The sequence below is a fragment of the Chelonoidis abingdonii genome, chromosome 14 (assembly GCF_003597395.2).
Source record: "Chelonoidis abingdonii isolate Lonesome George chromosome 14, CheloAbing_2.0, whole genome shotgun sequence".
Classification (NCBI taxonomy): domain Eukaryota; kingdom Metazoa; phylum Chordata; order Testudines; family Testudinidae; genus Chelonoidis; species Chelonoidis abingdonii.
The window spans coordinates 31,771,016-31,798,211 of record NC_133782.1 but is presented as its reverse complement, the minus strand read 5'-3'; the positions used below and the strand labels follow the sequence as shown (position 1 = coordinate 31,798,211).

Below are 27,196 nucleotides of genomic sequence, written 5' to 3'. Positions count from 1 at the left end.
AGACACAAACGTGTTCTCCCTCCTCCTGAGGCAGGACATGGTCCTAGAGCCCTATCAAGAGAAATCAGATACAACATTGTTTGTAACGTGGCATCTTCATAAGTATTTGCACCCAAGACAATGAGGCATTTATCTTTAGAAACAATGCAGATGGTTGGTTGGCTTTCTCTCCTGCCCCCTGCACTAGACTGTTTTCTTCCCTTTCTTGTCTGCTCATCTCTCTTCATAGATGGGCTAGAAGGGACTATTGGGGTCCCCTAGTCTGACCTCCCAAAGAAGCCAAGCCAGAGAACCTCACTCCACAGTTCCTGCGGCGAGGAGAATGGCTCTATCCTTCGTCTGTTTCGTGCTCTGTCTGTTTTTCCACGAGGAAACAATTCTTTATGTGTTCTATGTTATAACATCTGCCGTGCCAGGTAGGTAGGTATCCAGCCTGCCCATTCAGCACAGGTGGGGCTGGCCCACGTCCTAACTGAGTTAAAAGCTAAGGTTGGAGCACAGTTGAAACATGCTCTGGTTCTGTTTATACTTCAAGACCTAGCAGTTATCACCTGCTCTCCCAATGCCTGTGCTGAGAAGAGTCTCTCCCTTCGCTCGCCCCTTGTGCTGCGTCCTTCTTCCGCCAGGGCCAGCGGCCTGTTCTGGAGATGACCCTTTGCTACCCGGACGATGATCTGGGGCGGAGTGGCTGGCAGGAATTGGCAGCTGGTCGTTCAGGTGGGGATGCTGCTGTGTTTCCCAGAGGCCTTGTGGGGAAGGCACACTGTTTGGTCACGCACTCTGGCCCCTTGTGTTTTCTCCCCCCCTCCTTCCCAGTGCTACCTAAGCCCTGCCTCCAAAGCAGAGTCCCCAGCTGTGCCAGGCGGGGTGCGTTCGCCATCTCAGATCAAGTGCCTAGGGCTTTGCTAACCACTGAGGTGTGTCTACACAGCAAATGGAAGCTAGTCTCTGAGCTGGGCTGACGGACTCAGGCTTGCGCTACCCTGCTGTAAATAACAGTGTAGATGTTGCTGCTTGAGCTGCAGCTCAGCTCTGAAGCCTAGGGAGGAGGTGGGTTCAGAGCCCGAGCGCAGCATCTACACGGGCATTAATAGTGTGGCAGCGCAAGCCTGAGTCTGTAGGCCCGGGAGGGGAGGCTCGCTGCTGCGGGCTGTGAAGCTATACCCCAAAATACCATGGTGATTTCTCCTTTTCCAGCACAATGCTCCAGTCAGCAAAAAGTACCTGCCTCTGCTGTGTTCAGTACGAGTGAGCAGTGCAGCCACTCCAGCGCCCTGAATCACAACAACAGAGGTACAGATTGATTGGCAAAGCAAAGTAGAAACCACTTTATCCTTTCAAGAGCCACTGATTCTGAAGGCAAATTTCCTTAGTTATTGGGAATGAGGGGGCCGCAGAGTCATGCACATGTGGCTGTTCACGGGAATCGAAAGGTTCCTGTTGCCACTTGGAGGGTCAGGCAAGCTGTCACCCTAGCTTGGGGAAGACATGTTACACCCAGTCCAGAGAATGGGGAAGGGTAGTGGAATTTCTGTCTCCATCCTTGTTCCCTCACTGCCTTCATGAAGTCACCGCCCATGTTCAAGCTCAGACCTAGTGATGGGCACGTGAGAGAGAAGATATAGACACCAGTGTCTTCAAAATCAAAGTCAGCTTCTTGCCAGCACAGTTATCCTGTGGGAAAGAGTGAGGCATTCCTGGGGTAAAACAAGCGGCCAGAGTTATCTGTGATTGTGCACAGCTCTCCAGCCCAAGCCCTGCTAGGCTGTTCCTCTGCTCCCAAGGGAGAGTGAGAGTCGGGGCTGTGTTAGGCTGCATCTGTTCTAGCTTGTCAGGCTGTCCTAGGAAGGAGAGGCTCAGGTTTCAGCATAGCAGGTGTGGGAGGCTTGAGAAGAGCCAGAAATAGAAAGATGAAACAGCAGCCCATGGACTGACTGCTTCAGATCTGAGAGCAGGGGGAGTTCTGTCAGAGATTGGGGAGAGTCCCAGCTGAGCCCATCCGAAGAAGTGTCCGTCCCCTCCAGCTGGCACTTGCTTGACTTGGGCTCTGTACAAGGGACAGCCTGAACTCCAGCTGTGTGGCAAGCCCAGGCTCAACCAGTTGGAGAGAGACCCCACAATCCACTGGTGGGGGAAGCCTTTTGGGAGTGTTTGTTTATTTTCATTCCTTGTGACCCCAAATCCTGCCAAGCCGTGTGCAGAGTCCCAACTGTGCCCTGCCCTGTAGAGCTCCCAGCCAGGAGAAGCTGAGACCCAGAGGAGCACAGCTGGGCCTGAGGAACCTCTCCTGACAACTCATTCTTCAGGAGTTCTACTGTACCCCATTATCTACCTACAAGCTACAGCTGGGGTCCCAGCTGAACTTCCTAGAGACCACAGGGCTTTGTGGGCGCATGACCAGCATGTGGCTTTGTGGGCGCATGACCGATATACATCCAGCACTATTGTGTGGTCTCGGCAGGCCAGCCCCAGTGCAGAAGTCGAACCATTGCCCTGCTGTGGGAGTGTGGAGGGCCCTAATGACTCAATTGTGTCAGCAAGTGTTGAGATTTGCACTTAGAGCAGGAATAAAATCATTACGTTCGTTTAACACATTTGCTCCTTGTAGGCCAGTTGCAGTTTCAGTCATATTTGGGATCAAAGATTTACTAACTGCTCATTTCAAAGTGAGCCTCTGAGGCCGCCCTGGGATAGCAACACTTCCTGGGGTCCTCCAGCTAAAGAAACTACACTCTTGGGAGATCTCCCAGCATCTCTCACACAGATATCCCCATGATAACTCAGATATGGGCTTAGGGTATTTACTTCGATACACTATATGGGCTAACAGTGTTTAAGTAACCCAGTCGCCATCCAGCATCAAACTGTTAAACAAGGTTTGGGGTTTGGTATCCAGAGAGCTCAGCCTGCTTAGTCCCATGGTAAACACACCATGGAACATCCTTTTTAACCTTTTATTAAAGATAAAGGAAAGAAGGAGAAACTTAAATATTTGAAATGTTAAGTGTTAAATAGGGTTTTCATTTTAACAACATTCCGTGCTCCATTTCCCTTTAGATGGAGAGGGTTTTAGAAGGAAAAAGCATCTTGTTTGACAGTCACACAGATGGTATTAAAGATGGTAATAGCTGTCCTTTGGGGAAAGGGAAGGTTAGCTGAGATGGACTGGAGCTGGTGTTACAGTCTGATCCTGTTTCATCCCAGGTGGTGCTTTGGATTCAGCTGGGGCTGGTAGAGGTGATGATGTCATCTAGGTCCCTCTCTCTGTCCTGGTCTGGTCAGGACATCTCTCAGGATCAGAACAATGAAGGCCCCCCAAAATGGTGAGGGTGGCTGCCATGATGGTGAAGCTAACATAGGAACATATGAATGGCCATACTGGGTTAGACCAGTATCCTGCTTTCTGACCGTGGCCAATGCCAGGTGCTTCAGAGGGAATGAACAGAACAGGGCAATTACTGAGTGATCCATCTCCTGTCATCCAGTCCCAACTAGGGATACCCAGAGTATGTGGTTGTGACCCTGCTCATCTTGGCTAACAGCCATTGATCGACCTGTCCTCAATGAACTTACCTAATTCTTTTTTGAACCCAGGTGTAGTTTTATAGCTTGCTCTAGTAGCCAATTTTTCTCCCCAAAGTTTCTTTAAGGACCCACAAAGAGAATGGTGGGACAGAAATTTCTCATTATTTTGTCCACCAGTTAAGCCTAGTTTGCAGCACACTAATTTTGGTTCACTGATTTCTAGTCCCACACTATTTGTGTTTACCAAGCATGATCTTGAGTTCTATCAGTAAGCTGTTTTGTTTGGACTGTTTCAGTCTTTGTCTTCTTTTCATACCTTTTCCCATCAACATCTCTAATTGTTGTTCAAGTACATCACAAGCAGGAAGCCAGTCAAGCAATCAGTGGGGCCACTGGATGACTGAGGTGCTAAAGGAGCACTCAAGAGGGATAAGGCCATTGTGGAGAAACTAAATAAATTCTTTGCATCGGTCTTCACTGCAGAGAATGTGAGGGAGATTCCCATACCTGAGCTATTCTTTTTAGGTGACAAATCTGAGGAACTGTCCCAGATTGAGGTGTCAGTAGAGGAGATTTTTGAACAAATGGATAAATTAAACAATCATAAGTCACCAGGACCAGATGGGATTCACCCAAGAGTTCTGAAGGAACTCAAATATAAAATTGCAGAACTACTAACTGTGGTATGTAACCTATGGCTTAGATCAATTAATGTGACACCAATTTTTGAAAAATTTCCAGAGGCGATCCTGGCAATTACAGGCTGGGAAGCCTAACTTCAGTACCAGGCAAATTGGCTGAAACTACAGTAAAGAAGAGAAATATCAGATATAGCTGAGCACAATTTGTTGGGAAAGAGTCAATGCAGCATTTATAAAGGGAAATCATTCTTCAACAGTCTACTAGAATTCTTTGAGGGCATCAGCAAGCATGTGGACAAGGGTGAGCCAGTGGATATAGTGTATTTGGATGTTCAGAAAGCCTTTGACAAGGTCCCTCACTAAAGGCTCTTAAGCAAAGTAAGCAGTCCTAGGATAAGAGGGAAGGTCCTCTCATGGATCAGTAACTGGTGTGACAGACCCAGACCAGTGGGGTACATGAGTCTGGTAGAGGGCAAATATACTGGTCACTGGATGAGTAGTTTTCTGTTCCCTGAGTGACCAGAGCAGGGGCTGCACTAGAGTAATCAGGAACCTGCTAGAACCAATTAAGACAGACAGGCTGATCAGATCATCTGCAACCAATCAAGGCAGGCTAATCAGGGCACCTGAGTTTAAAAAGGAGCTCACTCCAGTCAGGTGAGGAGGAGCCAGAGAGGAGGAAGTGTGTGTGAGGAGCTGGGAGCTAGAGGCACAAGATGCTGAGAGTGAGAGGGTGTGCTGCTGGAGGACTAAGGACTATAAGCGTTATCAGAAAATATCATAATGCTACTATATAAATACACTAAAACCTTGAATACGGTGTACAGTTCTGGTCATCCCATCTCAAAAAAGATATATTAGAATTGGAAAATGTACAGAGAAGGAAAACAAAAATGATTAGAGGTATGGAACAGCTTTCGTATGAGGAAAGGTTAATAAGACTGGGACTTTTCAGCTTGGAAAAGAGATGACTAAGGAGGGATATGATAGAGGTTTATAAAATTGTGAATATTGTAGAGAAAGTGAATAAGAAAGTATTATTTACCCCTTCACATAACACAAGGATCAGGGATCACAGAATGAAATTAATAGGCAGCAGATTTAAAACAAACAAAAGGAAGTACTTCTTCACACGATGCACAGTCAGCCTGTGGAACTCTGTGTCAGGGGATGCTGTGAAGGCCAAAAATATAACTGGATTAAAAAAAGAGTTAGGTAACTTAATGGAGAATAGGTCCATCAATGGCGTTAGTCAAGATGGTCAGGGATGCAACCCCATGCTCTGGGTGTCCCTAAGCCTCTCACTGCCAGGTGCAGGTGATGGATCACTCAGTAATTGCCCTGTTTTGTTCATTCCCTCTGGGGCACCTGGCATTGACCACTGATGGAAGACAGGATACTGGGCTGGATGGATCATTGGTCTGACCCAGTACGGCCGTTCTTATGTTAAGCATTTTAGACCAAAGGATGTTGATTTTTTAAAATCTTTATAATTGGACAAGGAATGTTCTCCGGATTCCTAGCATCTACTTTTGTGAGCCTGAGCCAGTTGTGGGTGTTTTGTTGTAGTGTAGACAGCGTTAAAGCCCTGCATGAGGAAGGCTGCTTCAGGACAGGCCTTTTGGTGTTAGCTGTGTTCCTGCTGCATCGCTAGATCACCCCTGTCCATCCTCTGTCATCCATTCCCAGCTTCTACCCCTTCCATATCCTGAATTTTCAGGGTGCTTTGATAGTCTTATGGGAAAGGCAGCATGAGCTGCCAAGGCAAAATTTTGTTTGGCAGCGTGGAAATGACCGTGGAGGAGATAACATGTTAGGGAAACATCTCAGACTGCATCCCTGTCCCCCTGCACACTGCGTTTTACCAAAGGTCTTTGGTTTGCAAGGGGTCTGGGAGTCCATGGCACAGATAGCTCCTTGCACCCCACAGGCAGTTGTCAGTAGCTCCAAGGACAGATGCCTTGAGTCATTTGCTGATTATATTTCTACTTCACATTGTGGTACAAAGCTCTTGCTTAAGATGGAGGTAAAGTCACCATTGCCCTCGTGGGTGCTCTGCACCCTGTGTCCTCACATAACGGGGCTCTGCCAAAGCCCAGACTCATATGTTCCAGACCCAGGAGATGCTCTGTTGAGGTCTCCCAGAGATCACTGGGTAGGATGTTAGTATGACAGAAAAACCACCCCAGCCATATGCAAACCAGGAAACGCACAGCCATGGTAGTGCCCCCTTCCCTAAAAGTACAAGCAGACGGCCAGGGAGGCCAGCAGGGGCTAGCAAAGTCCAAGTACCTAATCCTTCCCTAATAAACATTGCCCTTTTTGGTGTGTCCATCTGCAACGAGACACTGCATCCCCCAAGTGTCGTCATGTTCACAGCTCCCCCATCAGTGGAGGTTTCAATAACAGGTTATGCAGACACCTAGCGCAGGTGGCTGGACAAGATGGCCTCTGGAGGTCCCTTCCAGCCCTGCATTTCTGTGATTCCATTTCTCTCTGTAGTTTGGGAGCATGTGTAATTCCTAGGGCATGTTAACAATAGAAGGGTAAGGGAGGTATCGTTTGATTCGTAAAAATCTACAGAATTACAACTTCAGTGGTGTCCCCTCTGATGTGGCTCGCTGCCCCCTGACTCCCAGCTCCAGGTCCTCTGGTTGGTGGACATTTTGATAATAGTGTTGTTGGAAGTGGGTTGAGTTGGGTATCACTTGAAAGTCCTTTCTTCCACAAACACCAGTGGTACCAGACATGACATACCTAGAACAATTATGTAGATCAATAGTTGAAAAATATTTAAAAGCCGACTTTTTAAAATTTTACTTTAATACAGGCATGTTAAACATGAAGCCCTCACAAAGTTACATTTTGGGCCTCAACTAACAGTGCTGTGTTAACAGTTAATGCTCTGAAAGTGAGACCAGATTAACTTTTTTAATGTTAGATTACTGTAAATGGAGGGAGTGTTCCAAGCTGGTTTGCCATCATCAGCTAAAAAGAAGCAGTTCGGTGGTACCGATTGTCAGCTTTTTCTATTATGCCAAAAGAATCGTAATGAGGCATCATTTAAGAGGTCAGCATCAAGCTAGAAATGACTGGTATCCATCCACGAACCATGTGCACATAGTCACATAACCTACATTACATAACATGATTACTTTGGGATTGTAATTAATTTATTACACAATCCTTGGTTTTATTTTGGTCTTGACCATCTTTAGACATAAATGGGGAGATGAAGAGTATCGACTAGTAGCTCGCTGTTTTGGAGAATACCAGTATAGAAGACTTGGTTAAACACAATGCTTGGTGATATCTTACATGCTGTATGAAGTGCACCCATAAGCTGAATTTGGCAAGGTTGGAGAGGAAGTACATTGAGCATCAGAAAACAGTTGAAAGTGCTGGGACAAGTGCCAGCTGTGGGCAAGACTCGCCTTATGCTATGGCACATGGCATGCATTTCAAGAACACTTGTTTCTTCTGAGGTCAGACGGAAGCCATCCATTAAGCAGTTTCAACACATGAGACAGGTGAGAAACTGTATGAAGCTGTCACTCTGCAAGAACATTGAATGGAAAGTAAAGTGGCACACTGACCCAAAAGACGCCTATGGCATATCACATTGAGTGGTACAAGAATGGCTGTAATGTGTTGTGTCAAAAAGAAAAAGCTACTGAAACAAATACTGATTTTACTACTGCAAACTGTGAAACTCAGCTGGAGTTAATACATTTCCTTGGAGCGATTCTAATGGATGGGAAAGTGGTGGTGATGGCTGATGTAGAGGTTAAGTTCAAAGAAATATGTGCTTTGAACTGGATTGAAGAGGAACAAATGCTTAGCAGAAAGGCACTTACCGAAGGTGAATTGTGGGTAATATGGACTAATATCTGTTTAGTTTTTGGCAATCCTATATGAAGAAATGAATCACAGTGTATATCCTTTAAGCTGTAAAAGACGCACTGATGTCAACAGTAGTATGAAGACTTTGTTTGCAGCTGCTAAGTTTTTAGGGAAACGCATTTTGTCCTGCAGTACGTGGGAGTTTCAGATGCCAAGATTGAAAGAATAATACTGCGTGACTTGTACTACTCCTTTAGGTGCTGCATTGGTGGTCACAGTGACTTCAGCACCAGCAAGTATGATGGGAAGCTGATGGAACACTAGGCTGCCATTTTATCACAAAGCGCCATATACGAGGGCTTGAGTGAAAAGTTTCCAACACATACACGACAATTGTGCGGCATGTGCATAGTCTATTGCTACAAGTGGCTGTTGTTTTAACAGTTCATTCCAAAACCTGTAGCAGATTCCTTGTGTGGCTTATGCACAGTGCTGGCTCTTCCATTAACTACAGAAAGTACTGTGCCTGGAGACCACAATTGCAAATGAGGTGCTTTGCTGTGTAGAACTGAATGAAGGGTTGTACGTCCCTGCCCCCCTTCCCCCCCCTCCCCCGACCTTATCAAGGACAGGTTTATATTTTGTGCTGCTGATAACTTAGACTTCCTTGAAGAGATAGCAGATGGCAAAGGTCCCACCATGCTACATTACAGCATGGTCAGTCATTGTCATAGTTCCAGTATTTTCTCTGTACCTCATAATGAAGTGTTCAGCCAAATCACAGCAGGTGTTTAGAGTTTCTGGTATTCCAAGAGCTTGTAACTCAGCCAAACCAACTATGTTTGCTATGCTGGAAGGCCTCTGCTGGCGTAGGGCAGATTGTCAATAGGTGCTGGCTTAGGAAGACCATGCAAGATGTGTATTAGTTTGCCTTTCACCTGCAACATATGCAATGTTCCATTGCATTTGAACATCAATCATGGGGCTACCAAGTCTGACTGGCAGGTTGCATACATGGATCATTCCCTCTGGCACTTGCTTCAGCCTCGGAAGGCTCTCTCCTCACTCTGAAGGTGTTCTAAGCAGCTGAGAGAGTCACTGATGAGGTTGTAAAGGCACTGGAGGTGTTCATAGGCTTAGTTTACCATTTGAAGACCAACATTACTACATTTGCAGAGTTACATTGGTGGATGCGTTTCAAGAAGCAGACATGGAAAAAATTGCTACTGACAAGGAGTGCATTTATACCTGTTATCAAGCGGGCAAATTATTAAGCAATGGAATGGTTCTGGGATGATCAAGCACATCCAAAACTACCATCCCTTATCAGGCATGGATGGGTCTCGGTGGATGGACTGATCACACCAGTTATGTGTGAAATACCATGTGCGTCCGTATCAATCTGTCAGCCAACTGAATGATCGTGCGAAAAGACCAGATGCTCACCGCCCTGCAAATGGTTGGCCAGCAGCCTGCCTTGTATGGAGCTGTGCAAGTGCGGCATGGACAAGGATCAGTATGGCAGTAGCGGTGCCCGGATGGAGACAACACTGGTGATGACTTTGCTGAATAACTGTTTTCAGCCCTACATGTCAAGGCTAACTTCCCTGGGATTACCAAAGATCACTGCCTTTTTTATGTAACACAGGGATGTGTTGCTTGAAGTATAATTTAAAAAACTTTCATTTTAAACTATTTTCTTGACTATATCTCCATATACGGTTCTCAAGTTGTTGTTTGGTACCGTTGCGTTCATGGGAGCAAAAGCTTTCGAATGACCCCCAACTCGACCCATTTCCGACACCAATGCACTATCAAAATATCCAACTGGAGGACCTGGAGCGGGGAGCCAGTGGGGTGGGCAGTGAGACCCCTCACCCCCAATCACACCACAGAAGGTGACACCATTGAAATTATGATTCTGTAGATTTTTACAAATCAAATGACTCTCCCCTTCCCTTTCTGTCACTCTTCCCTGAGACTCACCACCTGGGCAGGTTTTCCCTGCCCTTTCCTATTAAGCAGGCAGAAGAAAGTGCACTGGAAAGTGAACCTGGATTCGTTTGCCCCAGGGAATGGTGCTGTTAGCAGGGCCTGCTCTCTGTGGAAGGGAGTTAGTTCCTAGCCTCACTTACAGCCATGGGTGGATGCGACGGGAATGGAGGTGAGGTGAGACTGCACAGGAACTGAGCACTTGTTCTCTAGGGAGACAATGGGAGTAATGGATAAATCAACCTGAACTCAACACCTGGTGAACCCCTGGAGGGAGTCAAAAGCTGGAGGACAATTGTGGAAACTAATGAGAGTTTCTGCCTCTGGCTCGGTTAATCTGCTTTTGTAACAACAGCCTTGAAATGAGCTAGGCAGCAAGAAGAGACATGGCCTGTTAACCTAGACCCAGAAACATCCCACAGACCTAGCTGCATGGAGCTGAATGAACTGCTTGGAGAATGTGACTGCCCAAAGCCAACGTGATGAGCACTCCCTGGAAGGAGCTCTGGCTCCTGTAGCTCACCCAGGCAGCATCTGACAAAGTGGGTATTCACCCACGAAAGCTCATGCTCTAATACGTCTGTTAGTCTGTAAGGTGTCACAGGACTCTTTGCTGCTTTCACAGATTCAGACTAACACGGCTACCCCTCTGATACCAGACTGCATAGTCTCTTCAGTTTCGTTCCAGACCTAGGTGGCAATCCCTTAGAAATGTGACCTGGGGCTTGGAGCCCATTTCAGACCTAGGCCATGGATAATCTACGCGCTCTTTAAAGAGCAGCCCTGTGTGCTTGGACAGCTACCACTTGAAAAAACAGGCTGCTTCTCCTGCTCACGCCCCTAGCCTTTCTCGCACAGGATGCAGCTCGTTTGTTTCTTTGTAGTCTCTGTGCTGAATGAGTGTTTCCTCTTCAATTGTAAAAACAACTCAAAATACTTTTCACCACAGATCAAAGCTGCACTGCAGTTCAGGACAGTGACCCCTGGTAATTGTTCTGAGTTGCATAAATGGGAGCTGAAGGCAGCTGCTATTCCAGTGCCTGTTTTTCAACACATTTACTTTGTCTCCAGTCCCACCTGGCCCGCCCAGCTCTGCCCCCCTGGTTAATGTAAGTTGCTTAGTTCAGGGCTCATGAGGGGTCAGCAAGACAAAGATCTCTAGGCTGTGGACCAGGTTACTGTGCTCTCCTTATGAGTCACTGGAGTTCAGGCACCATTCGCTTGCCCCTGCTGCACCCCCAGTTCGGATACTGTGTACCTTTCCAGTTGGCCATGCTGACCACGTCCAGGGGAGTAGCCTATAGATGGCCTAGGCACATGTTGGGGACCACTAGCACTGAGAAGGCTCGGGCAGCCTGCAGCCCAGCTGTGGCAGTGTATTGTGAAACCTCCTTTACATTCTGTGACTCTCCTGGGCTATGTCTTTACTGCCCGCCGTATCGGCGGGTAGCAATCGATTGCTCGGGGATCGATATATCGCGTCTCACCTAGACGATTCCGATTATATCGATTCCGGAACTCCACCAACCCAAACGGAGTTGCGGAGTCGACATGGGGAGCCGCGGACATTGATCCCGCGCCGTGAGGACGGTGAGTAATTCGATCTTAGATACTTCGACTTCAGCTATGTTTTCACGTAGCTGAAGTTGCCTATCTGAGATCGATTTTTCCCCCGTAGTGTAGACCAGCCCCTAATCTCTTCTCTGTTAGGTCCAAGGTGCAGTGTTCCCAGCCGGGGGTTCTGCTCGGGCCTAATTCTAAGGCCCAGTCTGAACCCGAGTAGGCCACAGCCCATTTGAACCCGAACTGAGCCAAGTGAGGGGCAGAAGGGGGAGGGTTGTTTCCATACCCGACGCAAACACAACCCTTATACAGATTGGGGTCGGTTTGCATGGGGCTGCCTGCCATCCTGGGGTCACACAGTGGTGGCCATCTGCCGCATGTCTGCCATCTGCTGCCTGCCCAGGGAGGTTGTGCGGTGGTGGCCTCGTGCCCAGCTTCTCCCAGCTGCCCCCACCTCGCTGCGCATTGTTTTGTGGAATGAGAGGCACTGCAGCTCATCAGCACACTCAACAGCACATACAGCTCAGCAAGGTGGTGGTGGCTGGAAGGAGTGGGGCATGTAGCCACCACCGGGCCAAGCTCCCAGGCAGGAGGTGGTCAGAGACTGCCTCACCTGAGCCTGAAGGTGCTGGGCTGTTTCCAGACCATCCGTATGCTTGCAGTCGGGTCCTGCTGGGTTTGGTTCCAGTACCCAGCGCAATCCCAGATCTCCAGCTTGATGGCAAAGCACACAGATCCCCCTCCTCCCCCCAAAGCATAGACTCACAGACTTTAAGGTCAGAAGGGGCCATTATGATCATCTAGTCTGACCTCCTGCACAATGCAGGCCACACAATCTCACCCATCCACTTTTATAACAAACCCCTAACCTATGTCTGAGTTATTGAAGTCCTCAGATTGTGGTTTGAAGACCCCAAGCTGCAGAGAATCCTTCAGCAAGTGACCTGTGCCCCATGCTGCAGAGGAAGGCAAGAAACCTTCAGGGCCTCTGCCAATCTGCCCTGGAGGAAAATTCCTTCCCGACCGCAAATATGGCGATCAGTTAAACCCTGAGCATGTGGGCAAGACTCACCAGCCAGCACCCAGGAAAGAATTCTCTGTAGTAACTCAGATCCATCCACTAACTATCATCGCAGACCACTGGGCATACTTACCCTGCTGATAATCAAAAGTTCAGTTGCCAAATTAATTGCAAAATTAGGCTATCCATTCATACCGCACCTTCCATAAACTTTATCAACTTAGTCTTTAGCCAGATATATCTTTTGCCCCACTACTCCCCTGGAAGGCTGTTTCCAGAACTTCACTCCCCTAATGGTTAGAAATCCTTCGTCTAATTCAAAGTCTAAACTTCCTATTGTCCACTTTAGTATCATTGTTATTGTGTCGCACGATTTGGTACAAGCTAAATATATTCCTCTCCCTCCCTAATATTAATCCCTCTATATTTTAATAAAGGCAATCATACTGCCCCCTCAGCCTTCTTTGGTTTAGCCTAAACAAGGCAAGCTCTGAGGTCTCTTTCATAAGACAGGTTTTCCATTCCTCGAAATCATCCTAGTAGCGCCGGTTCTGAAGCTGTTCCCGGTTTGAATTATCGTCTTAAACATATGGGAGACCCAGAACTGCACACCTTATTCCCAGATGAGGTCCACCGTGCCTCATATAATGGTACTAACACCCCCTTATCTTTGCTGGAAATACCTCACCTGATGCATCCTAAAACTACTTTAGCTTTTTTAATGGCCATATCACATTGGCGGCTCATAGTCATCCTGTGATCAACCAATACTCCAAGGTCCTTCTCCTCCTCTGTTACTTCCAACTGATGTCTCCTCAATTTATAACTAAAATTCTTGTTATTAATCCCGAAATGCATAGCCTTGTATTTTTCACTATTAAATTTAATCCTTTTACTGTTACTCCAGTTTACAAGGTCATCCAGATCTTCCTGTAGGATATCCCGGTCCTTCTCTGTGTTAGCAATACCTCCCAGCTTTGTGTCATCCACCAACTTTATTAGCACATTCCCGCTTTTTGTGCCAAGGTCAGTAATAAAAAGATTAAATAAGATTGGTCCCAAAACTGATCCCTGAGGAACTCCACTAGTAACCTCCTTCCAGCCTGACAGTTCACCCTTCAGTACGACCTGTTGTAGTCTCCCCTTTAACCAGTTCTTTATCCACCTTTCAATTTCCATATTGATCCCCATCTTTTCCAATTTAACTAATAATTCCCCACGTGGAACCGTGTCAAATGCCTTACTGAAATCAAGGTAAATTAGATCCACTGTGTTTCCTTTGTCTAAAAAATCTGTTACCTTCTCAAAGAAGGAGATCAGGTTGGTTTGGCACGATCTACCTTTTGTAAAACCATGTTGTATTTTGTCCCAATTACCATTGACCTCAATGTCCCTAACTACTTTCTCCTTCAAATTTTTTTCCAAGACCTTACATACAAACATGCATTTTCGCATTCCCTTTGCATTTATCTCTCAAAACGTACCTGCTTCATATGCAAGTTCCCCCTTTGCTGGTTCTCCATCTTACTGAAAGGGCCAGCTGTGCCGTTGCACGTCTCACGTGGGAGCCCACCCTGACCTGTTCACTAGTCACAGTTCCTACAAGTTCCTTGTCTTTCCTTTTCAGAGCGACTCGCTTTCCCTCTCCTTTCCTCAGTTAGTCCTCTCTCCATTCGACTGCACAACATGAGAGCTGGTTCCGTTCCCTTTTCACTGGTTAACAGAACCAGGTTTCACCCTTGTTGCTTCTCCCAGCCGTGGAATAAGAAACAGTCTAACATTCTTTTGACACCATTTGTGGCTGTGCAGGGGCTATCAGAGAGCACAGAAGCTTTCTATTATGACATCTTTTACTGCTGATGTTTTAGCTGTCTGCTCTATAATACCAGTCAATCATAGCTAGCACTTGCATAGGTACCCCTTCACCCTCATTTCCCTGATTTGGTGAGCTGTGAGGACCCCTTCTTTTAAACACAGATACTGGGTTCAAAGAGGCAGGTGTCAAAAGCCCTGAGGTAGGTATAAAAAAGGTGACTGGAACAGAGGGTTAGATGTTGGGGACGGGGGAAATTACAATGGGTTCATAGGAGCAGCAAGAGGGAAAACAGTGGGGAATCTGCTTAACATCTTAGGTGTCTATACACAAAGGCAAGGAGTATGGGGAATAAGGAAGAACTGGAAGTCTTAGTACACAAGCTATACTAAGATGTAACTGGCATCAGAGACTTGCAGGGGTCAATCTGCAATACTGGGCATAGCTTATTCAGGAAGGATAGGCAGGAAAAAGCCCGAAGCACTTGAACTGCCTCACCATCCTAATTTGCTACTTCTCAAAATCAGTTGATTCAGCATCTTCACCACACACTAACTTTAGTTACCAGATTTCTGTCTGTTCTTCTACCATTTTTGTGGGTGGGCTGCCTGCTATTTCCCATCAGTCTGTCTCCAGGGCAGAGGATCCTTGCGTGTGTGAGCACAGACAATTTGAACTCACTGCAGTATGTCTTCTCGTAACAGAGCATCAGTGTTTCCCCCCCCCCCCCCCCGGTTCCTAGTTTTGGGGGTGTGCAGTTCTGTAGTGTCCAAAGCTTTAGAATTGTCTTATCTGCGGCCCAGAGCTCTCTAGAGAGCAGTTTTGACACCAAAATGCTGAGAGTTTCATTGGCTTTTGTGGCTTTAGTGGATGTGGTTAACCCATCACCCCAGAGGGTTTCCTCTGTTATGAGACAATGACGATGACGTTGCCTGTTTCTCTTATCCCACCACATCGCACCTGCCTGGGTTCAGCCTCTGAGGACAGAGTTCCTGTCGGTCTGTTACTGGGGAACATGCTGTATGTGCTAGAGGGGCAGAAGAGTGTGTAAGATACCTTCACTCAGTCAGGGCCCTGGCTTTTTAGCTGGTTGGAAGAGGTTGATTATGCTCTGCCTCAGGCTGGTCTTTGCATATCTTTAGCCACTGCTGTGGAGTAGAGAGAGGGGCACCTCTGATGTTACACTGGGAGAATGAGACTTGTGTGCCGCAGTGGCACATGGTGAAGTCTGTAATTCACCCACTCACCCCGATGTGCACCCCATTAGCGCTGTTATATCATTAGTGCTGCACTCCCTCCTCCCTTTCTGGTTTGGTGGATCTGATAGGGAAATTGGTTCCTACCTGTAAGCTGGCTTTCTCTTGTAACTCAACTGTGTCGGAGCAGAAGCCTCACCCTGACTGCTATTTCCTGGGGAATGTCAAGGAGTGAGAAAAAGAAAATAGCTGTTCCTGTCGTCTGATAAACATATGACTTGGGGAAAAGAGGAGGCAAACTCTTGGGTCCCAGGCTGTCCTCTGGGTCCTTGGCTGGTCCTCTGGATGACTGTGGAGCAAGTGTGGGAGCCTGTAACCATCTAACACAGAAAACCCCTCTCACAGGTAGGAAGCAGTTTCTCTTTGGAGACTCTCTCTTTTCCCTCTTCCGTATCCTCATTAATGTGAATGCAAAAGGTGCAGGGAACCAGGCACTGGGCTCTGCTCCTTCACTGTCACCTGGGAGAGTTTGTCCCAGGACCGGGGAAGGAGTGTTCTGAAGGTCCAAAAGCAGTGTTCTGTCTGCAGAGTCAAACACGGAATGCTTGCTCTGGGAGATGGGACAGAAGCCCATGATCAGCATTTTCCTGCTAGGACGAAGGATTATCCTCTGGAGTACACACAGCTCTAATATCTCTGGAGAAACGAATCAGAATGTGTCTGGTCTGCTGTGTCAGACATGCACACAGTCTGATACGCAGGCCTCTCACAGGCCCTCGTTTCAGGAAGTGGTGCTGCTCGACTCGCTGGGAGGCAAGGTGAGGCCGATGTTCCTTACAGAATAGAAGCTGCTACTTACTGGATAACACAATAGCTGAGCTGCAGCTGTTCAAAGGTTGCAGGGCGAGTGCTCTTCTCCAGCTCCTGTGGAGTTCAGGGAGCTTTGCCTTTCCAAATAACTGCTCTTTGGAGAGTACTTTGTCATATATCTCAGAGGTGGTGAAAAGTACCATCAGTGGGCTACTGAGACCATCAGCAGAACAACCCTGTGAGCTGTTCGGGCCTGTTGTTGTTATTTAGTATTGAATGTTGACAGTTTGTCTGGCACTGTACAGAACAACCTGTTCCTGAAGTGAGGAGGCCAGTTGCCGGGCATGGATCGAGAGGGAGGAGATCTAAGGTATTTCTCATTTCCCTGAGAGATGACTAGAGCACTCCAGCCCACCATCTTGCAGGACAAAGTTGGGCAGAACTTTCAGCCCTCCATCTGTCTCTTTTCTCTGGAAGTGAAATTCAGAAAAGTGCTCTGCGTGCAGCGGACAAGCCACGCCTTTGGAGCAATGGCATTGTTCTGCCTAATGCCAGGGGCCTGCTGATAGCTGCCAGTGGTTATACAAAGCGATGCAGACGCGTTCAGTGCCTGCTGACAGCAGTGAGTGTGAGCAGACTGGGCCTGGCTGAAGAGGGTAAAGCTAGTTCTGAGCAGCCTCCACTGCTTGTTGCCACCAGATTTGACTCCTGGAAGCAGATGTTTTGATATTGCAGTTTAAGTGTGACTGTTACAGTACATAAAGACATTCTGAGCTCAGAACTCAGTTCCAGGATGGGGGCCTGGAACCCTCCCTTGGAGCACAGATGTCAGAGCCATCACCTTCTGCCTGGGTGGTGATTGGAGCTTCATGCTTCCCCCATTACACATATCCACAGTTTGTGCTCTCCTTTGGGGTGATCAGCTGGCAACTGCTGATAGGGTCCAGTTCAGGTGGGAGATGCTCTTTTGATCCTGGGAGGGAGGAAGATGTTGTGTTCTCCTCCCCAAGTGCTCGGGGCTGCACTGAAGCATGGCATGTCTCTGTCAGGGTGTTCTCCTGCAGCGTTCCTGTTAGGAAGGTGAGTGTGGGTGTTTCTGATCTGGGCAGGTTTGCCCATTGCCCCAGGCCAGCAGAATGGGCTAAAGTTGCTCCTGCATTACACTCCTTTCATTGGGCCTTCGGCCAGCCAGGCCGCAGGACACAGGAACTGACCTGACATGGCTGCAGGTTGAATCAACAGGCGAATGTTTCTGGTGCTGCTTTTAATGTGTCCCTTGGCTGATGTCGCTTCTCTGCTCCTGACCTAGCTGTAGGTAAAGACCAAACCAACCAAAGCTCTCTCTGAGGGAGGAAGATGCTAATTTGAAAGCCTCCCAGGTGTTGCTGCCCTGGTTCTTCCCACCAGTGCAGAACACTGTCTCGGGACACCTGCATTGCTGGCACTGCTTTCCAGGGGAGCTTGCTGTAGCTTTGTATTGTTGCTGTGTGTGTGCAGTGTGTGGGATGTGTAGTGTGTGTGCCTTCGCAGGTTGCAGGGGTGGGAGTGTGCATGCTGGGGGATGTGCGCAGGCTGGGTGTGTGTGGTGTGGGTGTGGGTGCGTGTACGTGGGATGTTTGTGAGTGTGTGTGCACAGTGTGTATGCATGGTGTGTTGGTGCATGTGCATGCAGGGTTTATGGGTGTGCATGTGGTGAGGGTGTGTGCACAGGGTGTGCATGGGTACACGTGGTTTGTATGAGTGAACCGGTAGACATGGTGTGGGTGTGTGGGGGTGCACGCAGTGTGGGTGCGTGGGTGTTGGGATTGGCTCATTGCAGTCATGGGGCGACAGATTTAGTTGCAGATGCCAGACCCAGGGCGGGCTGGAGCAGATTGTTCGTTGGAAATGGCATCTGTGTCCTTCACTGAGCTCTCTTGCCCTGCACTCGCCTCTGACCCAGCACTCTGCCCAGCACTTCAGCCATTGCAGGGACTTAGCCCGTAAGGAAGGAGTCGTGGGCACAGAGAGTCAAGCTAATGCAGCCATGGTCCTGTGGACAGAGCACAGACACACACTGTTCAGAGCACTGGCCACACCTGGCGCCCCGGCTGGGGGTTAGAGTGTGTTGTCAGAGAGGAGCTGAGGTAGCCAAATATACCAGGGGACCAGTGCTCGGGGCTAGTGCCCTGGGCTGTTGTCCAGGGGATCCAGGTTTGGCTTCCTGGCCTGGATTCCCAGGCTGTCTCCCCTTGGGGGGGTGGGGGATTCCTTGCGGGAGGCTGCGTTCCATTCCCTGTCTCGTTTCCTGCTTGATAGGGGCTGGGTACACACAGGTTGAGGAGCGTTGTGCCTCACATGGGTACTGCACAGCAGCGATCTCTCCGATCAGTGTGGGGCGGTGCTGAGTGTTTTCGAGAGGCAAGGCCGGTCTGGTGCTTAGTGGGATGGATTGTGGTTTGGAGGCTGGGGTGAGAGGTTGTAAATGGAGAGATCCTTAGAGCCCAGGCCTGGGTGCTGTCTGTATGAGAGCGACCAGCTGACAGCATCATTGCAGCAGGGCTAAACCCAAACCTTCCAGTGTGCTCCCAGAGTGTGTCTCCTCCCCCAAGCGCGCACTGACGTGTGACGCGTCTGTCACTGAGCTGGAGCCAGGCCCTCTGCCAGTGCGCTCTGGACTCTGCTAACGTTCTGCAGGCGACCTTTGCGCCCTGGGAATCAGTCTGGTGCTGCATACAGGCAGTCTCCTGTCAGCCTCAGACCTCCTGTTGGGGCCTCATGATGAGAGGCAGGAATCACAACATCATGTGGGTCCAATTAAAGGAAGGACTGTTCCAAGAGAGAGATGGTAAATCGCTGTCATGTGGGGCTTGGAAGAGCAATCTGGCCATCCTGTGGGGTGACACTGAGTAGACACTGCATCCTGGGCGGGGCAGAAAGGCATCGGGGGTTGGGGGGACATGGGCAGACACAGCATCCTGAGAGAGAGGGGACTGGGCAAACAGGCGATCCTGCAGGGGGAAGGGTGGCACTGGGCAGACACACTAGGCCCAGAGGAAATGGAGGGGGCAGTGGAACCATTCCAAGAGGTGGGAACATCTCTAGACAATGCCACAAGACTGCAAACGAGGTTGGATTTGGGAGTTGTGTCTCAAATGAGTCAGATGGCAGAGGGCTGCTGGGGGTGCATGGTAAAGGAGGAGTCTGTCCTGAGTGAGTGAGACTGCAGGGCAGAGGTTTGTCCACTACCCTTTCAAGGAATGTCTCTTGTGTCTCCCATATCTCTAAGTACTAAATACAGCAATTCAGCTGGGTAAAGGACAGGCTTTCCTGCTTCCCTGGGAGGCCGCCCCCTGCCGCCTTCCTCTGTTAGGACAGATGCCTCCTCCCGCAGTCAGAGCTTCCTCCTCTTCCTGCTAGAGGTGTGTGCAGCTATTTCTAGTGCACAGACCCTGGGGAGAGGTGTCTGAGTAAGAACTTCATACACGGGAGGTTGGTTTCCATATGGGGCCATTGTGGGTGGAAGTACACACCTGCTGGTCCCAGGGGATCTCTGCTGGGGAGCTGCATCCCTGCTCTGGTTTCTTGGTTGTAGGTGCTGTGCCATATGCTGTGAGCTCCTGGTGCTCCTTCTGTGGCACTGCATCATGTGCCCCACATGTAATAGTGAACAAGAACAGTAGCATGTCTCTGGCTCTCTCAGCACATGCCTGACACCTGCCTTTCCTGGCCTGTGTGGTGCTGTGCAGATGTAGACTTGGGTTTCCTTTTCACAAGCCAGGCCAATTCTGTCAAGACTGTGCAGTGGTTAGACTTTCCTGCCTCGAAACTGGATTCCCACCTGAGTCTAGGCTGTTATTGCAGTGTGAAACAGTGCCTCTGGGATTGGCACTCCTGGGGGGATCTACAAGCTATTCCCAAGCACACGGCTAAGGTCACAGGGCTCTGGGCGTGTCCCAAGGGAAGGAGACAGGGCTGTTTTAAAAATGCCAGAGCACAGTGGGAAGAGGAGCTAATCTGAGGGCTGGGTGAGGGGGTTCCCCACAAGGCCACTGAGGCATACAGGAGAGTTTGGAAGGATTTTCTCCTTAGCGGTTGGTTACATTGTTAGGGTGCAACGTGCATTCTGTGAGCCACATTCAGTCATCCCTGGTGTCGCTCCACTGACTTCCGGGGTTTGCCCCAGAGATTGTCTGGCACCGAATGCTTTCAGCTGGAACCATCACTATGAAGGCAGAAGTTTCTGAAGCATAAGCATTTGGCTGCTTTTCCATGTAACATTGCAAGTGGTGGAGCGGTCCGGCAGATCTCTTATTCACCTCTAGCCAGCCAGTCAGGATTGGCTGCCAGATTTGAATGTGTGCTCTAATGGGTTAGCATTGTCTCAGACCTCTGAAGAGGTAACAAGTAGAAAGAACCTGACTCAAATGGCTGAACAGAGTCATGTGATGAATTAGACATTTTTCTCATGTGTAAATATTGTATTTCCTGTTTTTAGAAGTTGAATGCCCAGGAAACAGCCCCAGAGGGGTGCAGAGTTTATGTGCAAGACCTTGGAGATTCAATTTGACGTCTGGGTAAAAGCTGAGGCCAGGTCACCCATCCCCCACTAGACCTGAGTTCTGAATTGCATTTTTGTTTTCTTCTTTTCCTAAATAATTCCCTATGTTTGTGTTTCTCTCCGTCCAGGGACACTCCTACCCGCTGGCAGCCTTTGCCAGGTACTAAAGCGGCCATGCTGGTTAAAGTTAACAGTTTAAGACAAGTGCAGGATTCATCGAACAGTTCAGTGCAGCCACAGACTACTGCAGAAGCCAACAGCCAGAAATCTGTGCTTCCAAATCCAGTCCCATATGCCCAGCCTGAGTCCACAGCCCAGACCCCAGCTGCTGCAAAGCCAGCCTCTCCAGTGGAAACCAAACCGTCTATGCAGATTAAAAAGACAGAGAATGGTGGGTTTTGTTTAGTGCTAAGGAATGGCCCTCCTTGTCACATTCCACCAAGGAGCGAAACAGGGACACCACAGCCTGCATCTCCCAAATATGCCTCTCCAGCACCTATATATGATGAGCCATCATTAGATTCCCCAATTTATGATGAACCTCCTGTAGATATGGACACCGAGAGTGTAAATGCGAATGGGACGTATCCACAAATATCTCCAAGCAACAGCTTCAAAAAGCAGCACCAGCCAACCAAATTATTGCAGCACCCAAGTATGCAACAGCAACAAGCTGGAAAAAACCATGTGCGAAACCCTTCCGCCACAGAATACAGCCCTGCTGGAAGGGAGTATATTAAACACATGGTCAATGTTGACCAGTCATCCAAACCTCTTCACTGCCCTGGGCTGGTAGCTGATAGCCCTGCTAAACCGCAGCCTGGTCTGCTTTCTTCAAAGGACAGCTTCAAGCAGTCCTGGAGGGTCTTGGAAGCCAATGTTCTCAAGAATATGGAGGCTCACCACAGTCGACAGAACAGCCCACAGGCTCAAGAGTACCCTACTGTTGTAAGTCAACAGGATTCTGGCTACTCAACAGGCCCTTCTCCAAGCTTACGAAAGAGGAAAGGAAGGAGACAAATGGCAGGTCAGGGAAGACCTGGTTCAGTGGGCAGCAGCAGTGAACTCAGTGCTTTGAACGATAAGTTGATTGCGGAGATGCGTGCCGTGGTGGGGAAATCAGCACCCTTCAGGGGAAGCAAAGCAAGCCTAGATGCCGACATACTGGAAAATGCCACCTCAACAGGGAGCAGTAAAGTTAGGTTTCAGTCAGACCATTTGAAGAAAGGTGTCATCCAGCGCTCAAGGGACGACGTGACCTCTAGTAACAGGTCCTTGCACAGACAGGGACTGGAGAGGAGGGGGAGCTTCTCGAATGACCCAGCTACACAACAGGACGTAGTGAGGTCCAAGAGGACCTATGAGAAAATGGACTCTTTAGAGAAGAATGTGACGAGCCAGACAAGTTTGGCTTCATCAGATGCAGCACGAACATCCTCTCAGGTATGTACCAATGATTATTTCAGTTGAATCACTTGCTGCTAGTTCTAACCCAAATGCACCATGCCATGTACTGCTGGGTCTGGATTACTTACTGTACAGAAGAGTTTTATGTGCAGGCGCTATATAGTCTTGGGGAAGAAACAACAGATTGCAGAATCTTGCAGTTTTGTCAGTGGAGGATCATATTTCAGACCAGGTGCCTGATGCGATAGGTGGGAATTATGGAAGGGAAAGCAGAGTTTGGGTCCCATGCACCAAGTATGTAGCTCTGAATGTGGTTGCTTGACCTTATTTACTTGTTTGTATTGTGGTGTCATGGACCAGGACCCATTGTGGTAGATGCTGTACAAACCCAGAACAAAAAAGAGTCCCTGCCCCAAGGAGGAGACAAGCTAAGACATAAGAGAACAGGTGGATACATACTGGGAAGCACAAGGAAACAACAATTTGGTATTGGTCAGCATAATAGGCAGCATCTCAGCCCTTCAGCTGCCTAACTGTTGTCATGTTTTTTGTAGGCTGCATGGCATAGGAGGGATTTGGAGGAGGACAGTGAGCTGGCTTGGAGCGTGCTTACAGGGGCAGCAGCAGAGGAAGCAGGAAGGTGCTTGTTTGAATGTAACAAGTGGGAGAAGTATCAGAGGGGTAGCTGTGTTAGTCTGGATCTGTAAAAGCAGCAAAGAGTCCTGTGGCACCTTGTAGACTAACAGATGTATTGGAGCATGAAGTTTCGTGGGTGAATACCCACTTCGTCGGATGCGTGAGAAGTGGGAGAAGGAGTCTGATGTTACTGGCAGAATGGAGTTCAGAGCCGACATTTTGAGCATGTCTAAAAGATGCTAGGTCAGGTGGGGACTGTCTGAAGAGCTCTGAACATGAAGGTGTTTGTTTTGGATGTGATGGAGAAGAGGGAGCCAGGAGAGGAGTGCAAAGAGGGCTGACATGGCCAAACAGGAGGAGCCAGGAAAACACTCTTTGGAGCAGCATTCTGAATGGGTGTAAGTAGGATGAGATGTGATTTGTGAAAGCCAGCCAGGAGATGAGCCTGCGTATGATGGTCTAGAGAGAAAGCTGAGTCAAAGATGATGCCCAGGTGATAGGGCTTGTGTGACAGCATGGATGGTGGGGTTGTCCTTGGTAATGGACAAGAGGGATGGGGGAGGGGCTTGACAAGAAGATTAAAAGCTCTCTTTTGGTCATGGTGACCTTAAGCTGATGTCTGGACTCCCAGGAGATGTCAGAAAGGCAGGCTGAAGTCTAGGACAGAAGGAAAACAGCCTGGAGTAGAGGTAGATGTGAGAGTCATCACCATACAGACGATAGCTGAATTTATGTTTGTGAATTAAATTGCCCAGAGATGAGGTGTGGAAGGAATGGAAAAGGGGACAAAGGACAGAGTCTTGTGGAACCCCACAGAGAGTTGGCAGAGGGAGGAGAGGGATCCTCTGAAGCATTAACTAGAGCGGTAGCAGTAGAAGCAGGAGAGGATGAAGCAATGGAAGCTGAAGGATGCCAAGCTTTCAAGAAGAAAAGCCCAGTCGAAGGCAGTGGACAGGTCCAGGAGGATGAGGATGGAGCATTAGTTCTCAGCATTGGCCAGGAAGAGGTCATTAGAGGTTTTGGTGAGAGCCATTGCAGCAGGGTACAGGGGTTACAGGACGATTGGAGAGGGTCTAGGATGACATTGGAGGAGAGGAGCTCCGGATAATGGTTGTGGACAGTGTGTTCGGTGGGCTTAGAGATGCTGGGAGAAGGGAGATGGGACAGTAGCTGGAGGAACAGATGCTATCAAGGATTTTAAAAAAAAACAAAAGAAGAAAATCAGGAGAAATTATCCTGCCCGCAGAAGGTGCTGAGCAAGTGAGGAGGACGCATGCTAATCTATCACCCCCATAGAGCCATATGTTTAGGATAGGAGAGGGTAGGCCCAGGCAGGAGTCCAACACACGTAAATTCAGCATCGTTTGCTAGCAAGAAAACAACCAACTTAATCTCAGTGTGTATCCTGTTCTGACTAGCTCTGGGGTTGAAATTTAAAGTGCTCCTAAATTTATAGGTAATTGTAAAGAAAAAAATGCATGTGGCTTTTTTTCCTTCTTTGTGATGCAAAAAAAAAAGAGGAGGGCCTTTAAAAATGTGCTTTGTGGAGCAGGATCTTAGGGGGACAGAGGCAGGATCTGCTTGGTGAGTTTTGCCCAGTGTTACTCACTGAGGTTCTGGAGTTGTTGGAGGATTTTGAGCCACAGTCTGTTTTAGAATCATGTCCTTTCTGACTGGGGAAGGCCAGCCAGGGAAGGACGGGTCCTTGTTTGCTTCCATTAAGAAGGGCAGGATACCAGCAGCCTTGGAGAAGGCCTGGATTCATCTGTGGCTCAAGAAACCATCCCATATTGACAGACTAGCCCGAGTTGCACCTCCTCTTTTTGGATTATTGAGAAGGTTGTGGCAAGACAAATCTCTCAGTATGTCGCTGCTCGTACCTGATTTGGTTTAGAGACTGCTCTTGTTGTGCTCTTCTGTGTTTGCCTCCTAACCGCAGACAATGACCATGTGTCCATGCTAGTATTATTAGATCTGCCAGCTACCTTCTATACCCTTGATCATAAGGTGTGGCTGGCTCATCTGAACTTTAGGTGGAGTTGGTGGGGCGGCTATAAGGTTCTTTCCTATCTGAGAGATCCCAAAGGGATGTAGAGAGCAATTGCTAATCACCAACAAGGTGGACAGATTCCATGGGCCTCTGGCTGCAAAGGTATGGCCTTGTGTTTTAGATGTGCCTCTCTAACTTCATCCATGCTTTTGCACTTCAGTATCAGACGAACGCAACGCGAGCCACATGAGGCCACATCTTAAACTGGCCCAGAAGCTAGAACTGGTACAGAGGGTAGCTGTCATCTTGGTAGATGGGGCGGCTATAGAGAGTACGCGGCCCCGCACTAGTCACCTTTCAGCGTCCAGGTAGACTTTGAGGTGTTGGTTTTGATCTATAACACCCTATCTACAGGTTATAGACCTGTTTGATCTATAAACATCTATAAAGACCAAGGACAGGGTAGGCCTGTTACTTGTGGGAGAAATAACAACAGAAAATGTGGAAATGGCAGAGGTGCTTAATGACTTCTTTGTTTCAGTTTTCACCAAGAAGGTTGGTGGTGATTGTATGTGTAACATAGTGAATGCCAGGGAAAATGAGGTAGGATTAGAAGAGGCTAAAATAGGGAAAGAACAAGCTAAAAATTACTTAGACAAGTTAGATGTCTTCAAGTTGCCAGGGCCTGATGAAATGCATCCTAGAATACTCAAGGAGCTGACTGAGGAGATACCTGAGCCATTAGCAGTTATTTTTGCAAAGAGATTGCAGAAGACTGGAAAAGGGCAAATATAGTGCCCATCTATAAAAAGGGAAATAAGGACAACCCAGGAAATTACAGACCAGTTAGCTTAACTTCTGGGAAAGATAATGGAGCAAATAATTAAGAAATCAGTTTTCAAAGAGCTAGAAGATAATAAGGTGATAAGTAACAGTCAACATGGATTTGTGAAAAACAAATCCCGTCAAACCAACCTGATAGCTTTCTTTGACAATGTAACAAGTTTTGTGGATAGGGGAGAAGCAGTAGACATGGTATATCTTGACTTTACTAAAGCTTTTGATCCTGTCTCACATGACCTTCTCATAAACAAATGAGGGTTAGCAACCTAGATGGAACTAGTATAAGGTGGGTGCAAAACTAGTTGGAAAACCATTCCCAGAGAGTAGTTATCTGTGGTTCACAGTCATGCTGGCAGGGCATAACGAATGAGGTTCCACAGGGACTGGTTCTGAGTGCGATTCTGTTCAATATCTTCATCAATGATTTAGATAATGGCATAGAGAGTACACTTATCAAGTTTGCGGACGATACCAAGCTGGGAGGGTTGGCAAGTGTTTTTGGAGGCTAGGATTAAAATTCAAAATGATCTGAACTGAACTGGAGAAATAGTCTGAAGTAAATAGGATGAAATTCAATGAGGACGAATGCAAAATATCTCATTTAGGAAGGGACAATCAGTTGCACACATACAAAATGGGAAATGTCTGTCTAGGAAGGAGTACTGTGGAAACGGATCTGGGGGTCATAGTGGAGCACAAACAAAATATGAGTCAACAGTATAACACTGTTGCAAAAAAGTGAACATCTTTGTGGGATGTATTAGCAGGAGTGTTGTAAGCAAGACACAAGAAGTAATTCTTCCGCTCTACTCTGCGCTGATTAGGCCTCAGCTGAAGTACTGTGTCCATTTTTTGGTGCCACATTTAAGGAAGAATGTGGACAAATTGGAGAAAGTCCAGAGAAGAGCAACAAAAATGATTAAAGGTCTAGAAAACAGGACCTATTGGAAAACATTGGGTTTGTTTAGTCTTGAGAAGAGAAGACTGAGAGGGGACATGATAACAGTTTTCAAGTATGTAAAAGATTGTTACAAGGAGGAGGAAGAAAAATTGTTTTTTTTAACCTCTGAGAACAGGACAAGAAGCAATGGGCTTAAATTGCAGCAAGGGAGGTATAGGTTGGCTGTTAGGAAAAACTAACTGTCAGAGTGGTTAAGCACTGGAATAAATTGCCTGGGGAGGCTGTGAAATCTCCATCATTGGAGATTTTTAAGAGCAAGTTAGACAAACACTTGTCAGGGATGGTCTAGATAATTAATCCTGCCACAAGTGTAGGGGACTGGACTAGATGACCTTTCAAGGTCCCTTCCAGTTCTATGATTCTAAAAAGCCCCACCTGAAAGATCCTCTCCCTGTGGTACAATGCCATGGTTACT

The 27,196-nt window shown here is 47.9% G+C and overlaps 1 protein-coding gene across 1 annotated transcript in view; it reads left to right on the top strand.

Moving 5' to 3' along the window:
• The window catches only part of LOC116830057 (rho GTPase-activating protein 39-like), a 126,822-nt gene that overhangs the window by 60,228 nt on the left and 39,398 nt on the right, over positions 1–27,196 (top strand). The window contains exon 3 of the mRNA XM_032789248.2: positions 21,073–22,387. Coding sequence (XP_032645139.1) covers positions 21,073–22,387 — 1,315 coding nt within the window. The remainder of the gene's footprint in view (positions 1–21,072; positions 22,388–27,196) is intronic.